We start from the raw sequence: 15615 nt of genomic DNA, 5'->3' as shown, positions 1-15615 counted from the left end.
ACATATGAAAGCCCATAGTCAAATGGTATTCATTCCAATGGTGAAGCTGACAGTGAAATGCCTCTTACTTGAAGCCAATTGTGCAGTAGCACAATTGAGAGAAACCTCCAAATATTCATATTTAACAATACACATGATCCTTGTTTGAAACTTCCACAATATTTAAATCAAAATAACTGTGACAGACAACTGTGGCCCAATATCTGGATATTGCATATTCTGAGTCTAATTTTCTTTCCTCCTCACACAATTGGCCATATGTAAACTTTTTATCACTGGGTCAAGATCTACAATGAACCTCTTAATTTATTCTACTTAGGACTAGGTTTACAGTATTCAGTGACCCATATTGGTGCACCAACTGAGATTACCAAGAATTGAATATGGCATCTTCATGGCTAGGAGGAGACTAGTTTTTTATCGTTCACATGCTAAATTTAAAACAACAATTTACTGGAAATATTATAGGATATATATATATATGGTATGGTGATTCCTTTGTTCCACTTGGATGCCCAACATTATACTAAACCCATATTCCATGTTGTGACATAAGCTAAACAGAAAATTATCCTATAAAATGATAATGTTAGTTGAAGAGACAACTTCCAGAAGAGACAAATTCCAGAAGCGACAACAGCTGATTAGTACAAAACTGAATCTCTTCATGAAAAAGCAAACAATGTCAGCATGATATGGACCATCAAACTCTTGTGGTTCCCACGACACCCATTAGCTATTTGCTGCATCTGCAATGCAATATCACATCTGCTTCTTGACAGTTATAAATGTTATAAAGGAGTAAAGTGCTCAGACAAAAGAAATATTAACATTGGTGTCTCTTGGTTTATAAAATTAATTTCAAAGTTGTACAGTATGAAATATTAGAACTTAAAATTATGCAGATATGTGGTTAATTCTGAAATCCTGAAAAAACACATGGACTCAACATTGATTTAGACTTCAGGCCATTATCCAAGGATCTAGCAAAATTATCAACAAGATTCAACGTATTTTTAAGTTACATGGAAATGGTTGCAATCATAAGTAACACTTCAAAGGAAATTGGTACAAGAAAGGGTAGTGAACCTCCTTTTCTGTCTATGAATTCTAGAGGTAAAACAGGAAAAAGGTGTGCCTTGACAAGTCATTTCACAAAAAAGTAAATAAATAAATAATTTGCTGATATACCTGGTGTGATAGATTTAGATGCAATTACATCGCTGAAGTACAAATACTCACAGGATGTGGACTAATTTCTTCCCCGTTTGACTCTGAAGTAACTTGCAATCTCCTGTTCAGTTCATCAGAGAGGTCTGGTGGGCTGCTCTCTGATGCACTTGGTGGAGTGGTAGGAGGGGGTAAAGGTTGGAAAAGTTGATCACCATCGAGAAAAGTTTCTTCAGAGATGGTTTCCCATGGCTGCATAGCAAAACATACAAACACTGCTTTGTTACGTCAAATAGCATACATTCTCCAAATGTAAAGAACTAAACATTCCTGAAAAATTGCATAGCATTAGAAGAAAATACACTTAGTACAGATAACACAATACTACACAAGACTTTTTTTTAAGTCGTAAGCACTTAATTCATTAGTGCAGACTAGCATCTGGCTTTAAAACAAATCCTCAAAGCAATGTAGGGAAAACATGAGTTTATCCTTAATTCAGTTCCTCATCACACCTACGTTGAACTGAGGAAAGTTGCAAAGAGGTATCGCTGTCATCCAGAAATTATGAGGGGGGGAGGGGGAAGGGAAAGAAGAATAATCAGGCAATTTATTCCAGCTTTTAGTGGGAATTTTTATAAAAAGGCACTGAAGATCTTCTGTTTTTTTGTTCTGGGTGAAGTATTTTTTCTTGTACTGTGTCATACCCTCATATGGTAGCCTTCAGATCTGACATGCCAGAAAGCATCTTTAAATGCAATGCTTGCTAATATGTGAAGAATAAAAGAGAAGACCCTCCTTTTCATTCCACCCACCACCCCCCCCAGGTTTGCTGAATATAATGTCACACAAGTTCTTGAATTTGCAGAGTTGATGACTAGCTATCATTCTGCTGAGAGTCAGATCATTCCATGAGACAACTTGGAGAATTACTGCTATAGCTTCTTCTTGAATATCTTCCCAAGTATCACCTCAGTATTCTTACAAGCAACCCAACAGATCCTAATTTCAAGGAATGCTGCAAAACATTCTTGGGAATGGGTGGCAAAGACTAGTTGGATACAGTCCACTCTCATATTCCCCCTTTTCATTGGTCTCAGCTGCACTCCAGAACCTGAACATTAAACATGATAAGTCACTGAACTACATTCTCATTTTCACTGACATGTGTGAAAAAAGTGCTTCCTGATTTTACTTCTGAACAGACCAGCTCCAATTTTAAGATTACACCCCAATTTTCTGGAATCAGAGCAAATGCTTTTTTTCTCAAATCTCTCCCAGACCTTCAAAACTGTGCAATGCTTCCCTTATTCAGTCCTACCTTTTCCTTACATTCACCCAACTACGGAAATGCCAGCATGGTATAACTTCAGGTTTAACTTCACGATGGTCCCCACAGATTTTCTACACAAGCCTTAACCTATCAGTTTGGTGTGTCTCACAGAGATAAAGAAACCTCCGCAATCCTCCCACTACCCTATTGTACCTGGGCACTGTTAATCCGCGACACTTAAGTATAATGAATTTGTTTGGTAGGTACACTCAGGATGTTTGAACTATAACCATTCAGTGATGCTGTTTGTAGTCTCTGGAGAAAAAACATACTTTCTGTGTTCAGGCTTTGCCGAACACCTATTCATTTCTGATTACGTGTTGCATATGCCAATAAATAATATGCAGCAGAGATTAAATCTGAATCAGAGTTTCGATAGTTCTGAAGGAACAATGAGTCAGCTCACAGAACTTTCTGGCTTACTTCTGATACCTTAGTTACTTTATCTAGTATTCATACTATTAAACCTACTCCAGAATACAAGCATTCATTCCGCACTGATAATTTTAGATTGCCATTTTTCATTTGAGAAATTAAGCCAAGCCCATCCTCCTCTCAAGTGATGTAAGAGACCTCATAACACTATTCTAAGAACAGCAGAGGAGTTTTCCGCCCCATTCTGGTCAATATTTATCTTTCAAACAACATTATTATGTTCTGGGTCTTTTGTGCAAATTGGCTGCCACATTTTCTACCTTCCAGCAAAGACTACACTTCATTGCCTTTTGGGACATAAGGTCATAAAAATACTACATTAATGCAAGTTATTGATATCTCATTTTTCCGGTTGGGCAGTTTGTTGTTCAGCTTTGCTGTTGAAGTATTCATTGAAATAAAAGTAATACATCAAGTTGATTAGAAACGGACTTAATATGACTACCTGGAGCATGTGGTTGCTGCACTGTTAAAATTAGACATGAAAAACACAGCAATCTTAACACTCCCCCAAAATTACCACAACCCTCTTTGTGTTGAGTTATTATTCAAAGTATGTGAAATTGATATTTACTTTTACATTACAAGTAGAAGAACATCTACTTTAATTCACATTTAAATGCAGAAAGATTTTTAACATGGAAGTAAATCTTAATTATAAAAGGCATTCCCAAACACGGTCAGCCTGCAATACTATTTTGATATTTTGAGATCTCTACCTCTTTTTACTAGGGAACGATTTCATTCAAATGAAACAACTCATTTTAAAATGTTTCACCAATACAACCTCACACAATTAACTTTCCTTTGACTTGTACTTGTTGGGAAGTGAGTGGTTGTGTCAGAACATACCCAGACTTATGTTTGACTAATGACTTTAATTAGCCTTTTGAAGATGCAGTAAATACTGAGCACAATTAATATCAGATGCACTGATTTACGTGTACTAGAAACTATTTTTGGATTTCTTACATCACCACCATCCCGATTATCTGTGGTCTCCAAATCTTCACTAATGTGCCGACGCGACCGAAACACTCTGTGAGCTTCTTGCTGGATTTGCCGAATGTTGCTGTCTGACTCATTTTCCACATCTCTGTAAAATATTGAGAACAAGTTCTCACGTAAACAATACTGATTCACTACGTACAAGGTATCAAGAAAAACCAATGGCCTAGATTTTGGGTAGAGTAGCTTACAGCACCTACTGCCACAACAGAGCAAATTCGACAGAATAATTCAGAAATGTGGCATTTGCAGTAACATATGGATATACAGAATTTACTTTTGGGGATACTTCATTCTTCCAAAATGTTTGCTGTAGATTGAAGGCACCACGGAATCACAGAATGGTTACAGCACAGAAGGAGGCCATTGAGCTTATTGAGTGTGCAAGAGTTAGCCCAGCTGATCCCAAAGCCCCAGCCTCTCTCCTGAGCTCTGCAAATTCTTTACTTTCAGATATTTGCATCCCTTCTGAATGATGCAATTGAATCTGCTTCACAACTGGCCTAAGCAGTGCATTCCAGGCTCTTAGCACATAGAGCATACAGAAAATGATTCCTCATGCCACTTTTGCTAGCCACCTTAACTCTATGTCTCTTGGCTCTTGACCCCTCTGCCAACTGAAATATTATCTCAATCTACTCTGCTAAACCCCTGAAGATTTGAAATATGTCTATCAGATTTCCTCACAGCATTCTTTCTTCCAGCTTCCCCTGCTAAGCATTCAACTACAACACATTAACCCAGAACCATTTTAGTAAATTTATTCTGCACCCTCTCCAAAGCCTTCACATTTTTACAAAGTGTTGCACCCAGAACTGGGCACAATGATTCAGATGCTGTTGAAACAGAGTTTTATAAAGGTGCATCGTGACTTCCTTGTTTTTGTACTTTTTGACCCTTTACATAAAACCAGGATCCCATGCACTTTTTAAAACCACCTTCTCAATATGCCAATCATTTTCAATGAAATATTTGCATACACCACCAGGTTTAGAATTCTGCCCTCTCCATTGTATTGCCTTTTCTCATTGTTCCCACTGAAGTGTAACACTTGACGTTTCTCAGCACTAAATTTCATCTGCTTCCTATTCACCCATTCCAGCAGACTGTCAATATCTTCTTGAATCGATTATCATCCTCACAGTGCATGGCAACTCAAGGATTTGTGTTGGCTACACCTTTTGAAGTTGTGCTCAGTATCCACAATTCCAAATCATTAATATTTATGAAGAAAAGCACTAATCCCCTGGCAACTACACTTCTCTTTGTCAAAATATAGGATTTTGCTACTACTCTCTGTTCCCTGTTTCTTTTCCAAATTTTGGCCATGCTGTGATAGCTCATCACAAAACAGCCAACTTTGATGAAAGGCCTATTATATGGAGCTTTATCAAGTTCCTTGTAAGTCCAAATCAACTGCAGTTCCCTTATTGACACTTTCTGTTACATCGTCAAAAAACACTGTCAAGTTGATTAGACACATATAAATTTAACAAATCCATGCGGGCTTTCTCTAATCAATTCACATTTGTCCATATGACTGTTAATGCACAGTGGTTAGCATAATGCCTTACAGCACCAGCGACCTGGGTTCAAATCCAGCCACTGTCTGTAAGGAGTTTGTACGTTCTCCCTGTGTCTGTGTGGGTTTCCTCCGGGTGCTCCGGTTTCCTCCCACATTCCAAAGACGTACAGGTTAGGAAGTTATGGGCATGCTATGTTGGCGCTGGAAGCGTGGCAACACTTGTGGGCTGCCCCCCAAAATCACTACGCAAAAGATGTATTTCACTGTGTTTCGATGTATATGTGACTAATAAAGATCTTATCTTATCTTCTCTTCTCCTACTATCAAGGTTAAACTGACTGTTCTGTAGTTGCTAGTCTTCCTTTCTGCTCTATTTTACTCTCTATTTTTTTCATCCATGAAGCTCTCTCTTTAACTTGCCTGCCCTTCTCCCTCACAGGAATTTAGCTGGACTGTAACTGAAACATTTCCACCTGAAAGGCCTCCTGTTGCTCGATTCTAGTTTTGTCTGCCAAGCTTAGGTGCCAGCTGACTTGGGTCAGTTCTGTCTTCAGCTCACCAAAACCAGCCCCTCTTCACATTACTATTTTTACTTTTGGAGTTATCTATATGCTTTACCAGAGCAATTCTAAACTTAGAATATTGCAAACATTGTTTCCCAGATAGTCCCCCAACGATGCTTGTCCACTTGGGCTGGCTTATTTCCCAGAACTAAGTCCAGCAATGGTACCTTCTTGTTGGGCCAGAAACACTCTGATCAACTAATGTTCCTCTTAACTTAATTCAGCAACTCCACCTCCTATTTTTGCTGTTCCAGTCTGGGTAGTTTGGGTAGTTGAATTCTCCTATCATCATTCCTCCATGGTTTTTGTTTAAAGATCTTGGCAATTTGTTTGCAAATTTCCTCCTCAATACTCTTCCCATTAGTTTAGTAGATAACTTAAAGAAACAAAAACCTCAAGCCAGCTCTGGTGCTTCTTAACTCTAAAAAGACAACTTCTGTCGTCGATTGCTCACAGATAATTTCTCTCACTAGCAATGCAATATTCTCCCAAGTCAATGCTGATTCTTGCCTTCCTTCCTTTCCTGAACATCATGCATCCAAGAATGTTTAAACCCCCAGTCTTGCCAATTTTTAGTTGGCTTCTTGCATTTACATACATGCACTGTAGACATATCTTGAACTCCCTCTTATTTTGGTTCTGTCTGAAAATTTTCTACTACATGCTCCGGTGTCAGTTAACTCTCTCAATTCTTTTTAGTGCTACTTTCCTGTGCTCAATCCCCTACAAATGAACATAAACCTCCCCCACATGCACTACAAAACTACCTGTGAGGCCACTGGTCTCAGCTCTATTATGGTGCAGTTTATTAGGACTGTACAGGTCCCATCTCTATCAGAACTAGTCCCAATGCTCTAAAATCTCCTGCTTCAAAACTCCCTTGTCCATGAGCTGTCTGCTAACCTGTGGAAAATAGCAAGCTGGTACATTCGCAAATTAATGCATTTTTAAAAGATGTGCTATGGAATCTCATTTACCTTAAGTTAACGTGTTACACATTTTGTTAAAAAAAAGTTTCACATTTTTTCTGTCTTCCTCATCTCTTTCAGCATCTCAGTTGTTTTTCATTGGATATTTAATTTGTATTTCTTCATTGCACTGTTTTAGATTCTGGATGTTTCTATGAGAATTCTTCAATCTGATGGGTTAAAAATAGCCTCATATTTCTTGGGCAGCTCACATGCCATAGATTGGCCGTTTCTAGCCTGGGGTGTGCTGTCTCCTTGGGGGAATTCATCAAAGATTACAGCGGGTCTGTGAGGTTCTAATAACATTGAGGTAATTAAGTTGGAAAGTTAACAAGATAGAAACAAAAAACAAATATGTTGCATACCAGATCCCCTGGTTATAAGACTGTGAACACACCAAGTGAATTCAGTTCATGGTAAAGGGCTTATATAAATTTTACCCAGTATGAACAAGTGGGACTTTCAGTAGTTCACAGCTCAAACACCCACAGAAACATGACTGACAGTTGTCAGCTAGATGCTGATACCTGCAAAATCCAGGGTACTGTTATTTAAATGGAAGAAAGAGCAATGGTGACAAATATTCTAAGATAACTATTGGCATGATAAACTGTGCATGATAAACTATAGACCAGGAAGACAACTTACACTAGACTTGGTCGCTGCCACTGTGTTGTCCTGTTGTTGTGATTCACATAATATGTCCGGCCCAGGTTGTCTGTTTTCTCTTCCCAGCCAGGTGGCAGAGGTGGCAACTGCTGCTCACGTTGTGCTCCTGAATCAGTGGGGTCAACCATAGCCCAGGCACGCTTAATGCAAGTGGGAAAAAGTTGAACACAGTTAATATAGTAGGACAAGCTACCAAATGCTAAGTTAATTTAAAGCGAGATAACTAACTGCATGGGGGAGAAAGAAATGAAGTGCTTTCTTGGTGAGATGAAGTGAGATGGAAGGGTATACAGCACAGAGTTGCTGGGTCAGAGACCTATTTATGTGCTGCAAAATTCATTGTTCTTTACTTCCCTTTTAGTTGCAAATACTATCTTAGACACTGCTCACCTTCCTGCATCCTCACTCTTGAAATCATCATTCCTTTGCCCATTCCTGTCTCTTAGTGAACAAAGCAACAGGAGCAATTCCACAGCTCCACTTAATCTGGGCTCTGTGTAACTCAGTTCCATAATACTCTTACCCCACAATCCACCAGTCAGAATTTTAAACTGGCCAAGCAATCTGGAGTCAAAACATTGGCCTGGATTTCGTAGAACTGACAGCAACTTCAGGATTTCTCTGTGTGCGAGTGTGAACTTGGAAAGATGGAATTTGAAAGCCAGAAAGGCTGTGCTCTGAAACTGTGGATTGTTCAGCAATACATCAAGAACTTAGGTCCCAGTTGGAGTACAAACATGAAGAAAATTTTGCTTCAGGCACAAGGAGCTCAAGAACAGTGTTTGACTGTGAGAAATCTTATCCAAATATGCAATACCAATGCGCTTTGGGCAGACAAAGAACTTGAGTAAGCACCACAACTGTCTAGCAAGTAGCACATGATCTGACTCTGACCTTGAAACTGCACAACAGATAATTTTAAAAAAAGTCTGGCTGATAACTGACAAAAGAATTTTATTTAAACAGAAACTTTGGAACAACAGATAACCACCTGCTCTGCAGTTCCATGGAGAGAGGGGGATGAATGGGGGGGGGCAGAGCATGTGGAACAGGAGAGTGAGTAATAACAGCTGAAGTGATCATTCACTTGCATGTTTTGTTCCTGACTCCATAGGAACAGAGCAGCACTGTATTTGCAGAAACTAAATAAGGGGGTTATCCTGAAACTTTGCTTTGATTTGCTTGTGCCACAAAGGAATAAAAATATTATCCTGAAACAGCAACATTAATTAGAATTGCTTTCAAGTAAAATTCTCTCCTTGGTTTTAATGGAAGCTAAGGGAAGAGCTAGGGAGAACCAGGGAAATTTGTTAATTTAAGAGGCTTTCTGATAAAAGTTGTTCAGAATCTTCATTTCTTTTTGGCTTGCACTTAGGATTTCTAAAGCAGTACTGCAAATGTTTATTTATTTGTGTTTATATTTATTAAGTTTGAGGTTTTTTTAGGAAAATTCTCAGAGTCACAGAGTCTAACAACACAGAAACAAGTCCTTTGGTCCAATGAGTCGACACCACCCGTTTACCATCATTTCATTTTATTCTCCCCACATTTTGATCAACTCGCTCAAGATTCTACCCCTCAGCTACACACCAGAGGCACTGCACAGTGGTCAATTAACCTACCAATTTCTATGTCTCTAGAACACAGGAGAAACCCACATGGTCACATAAAGAACGTGCAAACTCCACACTGACAACACAAGAGGTCAGGACTGAACCTGGGTTGCTGGAGCTGTGAGGCAGCAGCTCTACTCACTGCACCACCGTATTTTTTTCGTTGTACCCCCCATTCCCCTCTCCTCTCCCCACCCACTGTTCCTGAAATTTTTTGCATGCCATGGGAACATTAGGATGTTTTTCAAAAGATTTAAGACTTTCACAATTCTAGCTGAGTCTCTGGGTATGATTAAGTTGACCAAAAAATTTCTTCTCATTTTATGGATGGGGCTAGTTTTTGCCACCCCACGTGATGCCCTTTGGATGGACAGTGGTGCAGTACAGAAAATCCATCCAAAGCTTTCTAAGAGTTCCCTCTGAAAGGATTGTGAGAGATCATATTATTTTTGTTCAGTCAAAAAAGAGCACTGTCAGTTCACCACTGACAGCAAAATCTGGCTCATTATTTACACAAATAGTTACTATAGTTGTCTACTGAATTCTACATTTCTACTTCTATGAATGTAAAAGTTCATCCTGATTTCACTTGTAAATTGCCAAGCTCATATTTAACACATTTTTCTGGAGCAAGTATTTTCTCTCTTTTGCAAGCAGTCAAGATTATCCGGCGCTTACCTGGTTTAGTCATTCTAACAAGTACTTCAGGCTATTGAAATGTTAGCACAATAATTACCTCACAATTACCCTATTCTGTTTTTTTTATCTTTACGTAGGCCTTTATTTATCACTTTGCTCATCTTAAATGGAGATAAGCCTCTGCTCACCTCTCACAATCTGGTAGGACACAGGAAATGTTAGCCAGCCATATTTAAATATGATGAATTTAGTGGTAGACACACCCTGGAATTTCAAACAATAACCAATGAATAATTGCTACTTTGATGCTGTTGTCGTATATGGAGAAAATCAAGGTGACCTGGTTCTAAGGGGGAATAGCAACTCATTTTTGATAATGAATGTTGCAGAGATTAGAGTAAAAACATACACCCGAGATTAAGAATGAGTCAGAGTTTGAATGGTATTGAAGAAAGTCTGAATCAGCTCATGCAACATTCCGGCTCACTTGTAATAGCTAATTATTTTATCCATCTTATATTTTATTAAGAGTACATGAACACTGCTCTTTCCACATCTGCAGCCTGACCTGCTGAGTATTTCCAGCATTCTTGTTGTATTCTCAAATTCTAGCTAATTTAACACCTAAGAAAATTACACAGGATTCTCTTCCTGGACAGTATAGGCCATTATAGAAATCTCCAAACAATCTATTAGCCATAGAAACTTCCTTCCCTTCTAATTGCTTTCTACAAATTCTGTTACAGCGATCCCAGTATCTGAAGTAAAACATAGAAACACCTGTTCAGTCAATCAGATATTCATGCATTTCTCTCGTGACTTCCCTAACCACTGCCAGATAATTATACCAAATGATTATTAATGTAGTTATTTAGGACATCAACAGTTATATATAGGAAGATAAAATAGCATCAACAAAAACTGTTCTGCCTTGCATGCTGAGTGCTGTGGATCAGATTATGCATCACACAAAAAAGTGGAATAATCTCATTTGAATTTAAAAGGAGCAACATGCACAGGCACTGGAGGAACTCAGCAGGTCAGGCAGCATCAATGGAGGGAAATAAACGTTCCATAAATGCTGCCTGACCCGCTGAGTTCCTCCAGTGCCTGTGTGTGTTGCTCCAGATTTCAAGCATTGCAGTCTCTTTTGTCTCCAATTTAAAAAGGTTGAGGAAGATGCTCAATTCTGAGATTTATACCTCAGATTCTTCCCTCTGTTCAGGCGTTTCTTCTTCTTGTCCACCATTCCTTGGAAGGTAGGCCATCTTCAAACGCAGAAATCCTTTTACCCGGGATTTATGACTACAATAGACAATAATAATAATCATTCTAAAGTAATATATTTTTTTCTATTGATTGAAACTATTTTAATCTATGTAGAGCCACATTTTGCCAAGTGGAGCTTGCAACCCACAAGCTTTTGGATCAACAAGACCAGAGTTGCTAGCTGAGTGTGCCTAGGAATACTGGCATACAAAACACTAGAAACATGTTGCCGGGACTCGAGGAACTGAGTTATGGAGAGAGGTTGAGCAGGTTAGGACTTTTTTCAGTGGAGCAGAGGTGAATGAGAGGTAATCTTGTAGAGATGTATAAAATTATGAGGGGCATAGATAGGGTGAATGCACACAGTCTTTTTCCCAGGGTTGGGGAGTCAGAAACTAGAGGGCTTAGGTTTAGGATGAGATGGGAGAGATTTAATAGGAACCTGAAGGGCAACATTTTCACCCAGTGAGTGGTCAACACATGGAATGAGCTGCCCGAGGAAGTGGTTGAGGCAGGTACATTAACAATATTTAAAAGGTACTTGGATGGGCACATGGATAGGAAAGGTTTAGAGAGATAGGGACCAAATGCGGGCAAATGGGACTAACTTAGATGGGAATTTGGTCAGCATGGACTAGTTGGGCCGAAGGGCCTGTTTCCATGCTGTATGACTCTATGACTCCATAAACGTGTTTCCACCAAGACACTGCCACAGTTTTTCTATTGGCTCAAAGCTGGAACAGTTCAAAACACACAATCTTCTCTTCCCTCAGATATATGCATTTTCAAGCATCTATTTTGAAAAAAGGAAATTATCTTGGCACGTTCAGAGAATTTTAAACTGACGAACCTTTGCCACTGACTCCCCAGAAGAAACAGACTTCCCTCTTCTCCCTCCTGTCCCAATACCTCAAGGATCTCCAAGGTGTACACGCCTATCCTTTATGCTTCTTGATGGCTTTAGTATCTTTTTGATTATCAGCCATAAAATGGCTTCTCTGTGCTATGATGTTCTGTAATTTTATGGAAACAACTGGCATCGTAACCAGAGGGCATTTCCAATAACAACCATGAGCAACGAATATCAGAGAAAATGATGATGAAGTACAATGTATCTTGACTAAAGTATGAAAACAAAATTACCAAATATGACCAGCTTTTTTCCTTGCGTAAATTCATGGTGACTACCATAAAATTTTATAAACAAGTATAACACAAAAGGCTCAAACGCCAGGGTTGAAAACTTAGCCTTGGACAGAACTATTGAAGCAGTTCAAAAATTCTATTTGAGAACTACATTGAATGATGCAGGAATATGCTTAACCTTAAACAGTGTGAAGAAAGTGGTAAGGAAAGCAGGTTTGAATTTTGTCACGCAATTGTAATATTGGAATTGGGTCTTCAGCTTGCTAGCCATAGCTTACAAAGCTGATGAACCAACAGCTTCATACGAATAACTGTAACAATGTTGATATAGTTTGAGGGAACTATTCACTCTGTTGAAGATGCACTAATAAAAAATATATTAAGACTAAGGATCAGCTTTCCAGCACTATATGACATGCATACAGAATACAATGTAAAATAACTTTGCACTCCTATTCCCACTGCCCACATGGCGTTGCTGGTCAACTTTCCCCAAGTAAATAACGACAGTAAAGAATAGATATGTTGAAAATGAAACAACTTTGACATGGGAGCTTGTAAAGCAGCATATCAATGCACCTGTTCATCATCTGCTATCCCCACAAATACAGAGGAAATTAAAGCTATATTTTAAAATAAGCTTCTGAGCTGCAAGGACTTCCTGGCTCTCTAACAATAACCATTTCTTTGGCTACCATGATGAGATTTTCCCACCTTTAAAGCACAAATGATCCTCGTGTTACAGATTCCTGCTGTCTGGGCTTTTCTTCAGATAATCAACCATACCCAGCTATCCCAATGACTTGTCTGGTACGGATTTTGTGGATTAAGCAGGGCAGGAAATATCATGCATAATTGCGGATCTTTTAGGTATCAACTTTATACAAAAGGGAAGAATAATAATGGAGCTGTTGAGAGCTGCTGCAATATTAAAAAAAATATTGGAAACATTCAGCAGTTCCAAGAGCATGTGAGAACTGGTTACGGTTTACAGAGAAGTAGTAGAGAAACAGGCATGAGCAGGCAAGTGAAGCCACAAAATGACTTTTAGTCTATTAAGATTTTGCTCAGAGAGATCAAACTGTACTTCAACACAATCTCAGGCAAATAATCAGGAGCAGCCATGATTTACCAAGATAATTAATATCAAGCACCCAATGCAAATGAAGCTGAGACAGCAGTTTATACAAAATATTTGAAAATAAACATTAAAACCAGGAAGAAGATTGGGAAGACTTCAGATCATATTGTAACACAACAGAAGTTAACTCATTATGCAAAGTGTCAGTGAAAGATTATATGGAAAGGCAAGGAGAGGAGGTGGAATTGTTACTTCTTGTATTCAACCATGTACCTCACCCGTGAATACATTAATCACTCAAACTAATTACAACTAATCAGAAAAGCTCACCTCCTTGGCCTGAGCATGAAGTCTTTAAAAGTATATGGTCTCTCCAAGGCTGGATCTTCTGCCTGTTTGAAAATGAATTCAATTAAGATATTACTTGCTTAGTTGAAACGAGACTTTAAAGAGAATATCAATGGACAATCTTTTCAATTCTCATTTCCATATTTGTAATGTATTGAGCAGTGATGTTAGTACAAGACATCCTATGGTGTCAAAATGACATTATTAATTGAATTTTATAATTTAAATATTATTTGCTCTTCTATTAAATGGAGTTAAAATCTGAATGTTGTCTGCAGGTGAAAGAGAGTAAGAACGAGAAGCTTTACAGGGTTTCAGATTCAACACTGTGTTCAGCAATTTTAATTGAGAATTACCACTCCCATTTTTTTGGATAGCAGATACTGATAACAATTCTGTTATTGCCAATTACATTCCCTCTAGGCTTATCTTATATTTCTGCACTTGTCCAATTACCTTCCCTTTTTGCCTTTCATTGTGGCTTATGGTATTTTGCAAGTATTGGTGTTAGGGCCATTGAAGTTTTTGATCTAAATTAGTGATCTAGCTTTGGGGGTGCAAACCACAATTTCTAAGTTCACAGGTGACAAAAACTTGGCGGCATTGTGAATTGTAAAGAGATTGGTGATAGATTGCAGCAGGACCTTAACAGGCTGGTGTTATATACAGGAGCTGAATGGCAGAGGAATGCAAGGTGATGTATTTTGATAGGAAGAATGAGGTAAGGCAATAAAGAAAGCAGTTCTAAAAGGAATGAAGGAGAAAAGGATCTTGGGGATGTGTGTGCTCAAATCTTTGACAGTGGCAGAGCAGGGTGAGAAAGCAGGCATACACAGTTCTGGGCTTTTTCCAACAGTGGCATTGGGTATAAAAACAAAGAACCTTCAAAATAAAACATGGTACAACCTCAGCTGAAATATTGTGAGCGTAAGAATAAGAAGATATGGCACACAAATGCATGGCTGAAGAGTTGGTGCAGGGGACAGGGCTTCAGATTTGTGGATCACTGGGATCTCTTCTGGGGAGGGCATGACCTACAGAAAAGGGATGGGTTACACCTGAACTCGAGAGGGACCAATGTCCTTGTGGGCAGGTTTGTTCAAGCTGTTGGGGAGGGTTTAAACTAGGTTGGTGTGGGGGATGGGAATCAGAGTGTTAGGTCAGATGATGGAGCAGTTAGTGTAAAGGTTGATGCGATCTGCAGAAAGACTGTGGGGAAGGATAGACAGTGGATAGGGCATAAACGCAGTCAGCTGGATGGGTTGGAATGTGTTTACCTCAATGCCAGAAGTTTTAAGAATAAGAGTAATGAACTTAGAACATGGATCAGCACATGGAATTACGATGTTGTGGCCATTACAGAGACTTGGCTGTCAACAAATTGATGAAGGTAGAGATTGATGGAGGCGACTTGATAGAGGTGTGTAAGATTATGAGGGGCATAGACAGAGTGGACAGCCAGCACCTTTTTCCCAGGGTGGCAATGGCCAATACCAGAGGACATCCATTTAAGGTGAGAGGAGGAAAATTTAGGGGGGATGTCAGAGGCAGGTTTTTCACAAAGAGAGTGGTGGGTGCCTGGAACGCTCTGCTGGGGGTGGTGGCGGAAGCTGATACAATAGGGACATTTAAGAGACTCTTAGATAGGCACATGGATGTAAGAGAAATGGAGGGTCATGAGCTGTGTAGGAGGGAAGGGTTAGATTGATCATGGAGAAGGTTTATATCGGTCGGCACAACGTCATGGGCTGAAGGGTCCGTAATGTGCCACACTGTTCTATGTTCCACGTTCTATTGTATTCAATTCTGGCTGCCACATTATTGGAAGGATGGGAAGGCATTAGAGAC

The 15615-nt window shown here is 39.1% G+C and overlaps 1 protein-coding gene across 15 annotated transcripts in view; it reads right to left on the bottom strand.

The window, feature by feature from the left end:
• The window catches only part of nedd4l (NEDD4 like E3 ubiquitin protein ligase), a 316982-nt gene that overhangs the window by 73374 nt on the left and 227993 nt on the right, over nucleotides 1-15615 (bottom strand). For all 15 annotated transcript variants that reach the window (XM_052036646.1, XM_052036653.1, XM_052036662.1 and 12 more), the window contains 5 exons: nucleotides 13750-13811; nucleotides 11126-11228; nucleotides 7651-7811; nucleotides 3911-4034; nucleotides 1243-1422 (listed from right to left, as the gene is read on the bottom strand). In XM_052036646.1, the coding sequence (XP_051892606.1) occupies nucleotides 1243-1422; nucleotides 3911-4034; nucleotides 7651-7811; nucleotides 11126-11228; nucleotides 13750-13811 (630 nt within the window). The remainder of the gene's footprint in view (nucleotides 1-1242; nucleotides 1423-3910; nucleotides 4035-7650; nucleotides 7812-11125; nucleotides 11229-13749; nucleotides 13812-15615) is intronic.

This window comes from Pristis pectinata, chromosome 2 (genome assembly GCF_009764475.1).
Source record: "Pristis pectinata isolate sPriPec2 chromosome 2, sPriPec2.1.pri, whole genome shotgun sequence".
Lineage (NCBI taxonomy): Eukaryota > Metazoa > Chordata > Chondrichthyes > Rhinopristiformes > Pristidae > Pristis > Pristis pectinata.
The sequence above is the reverse complement of the archived record's forward strand: the minus strand, read 5'-3'. Positions and strand labels throughout refer to the sequence as shown.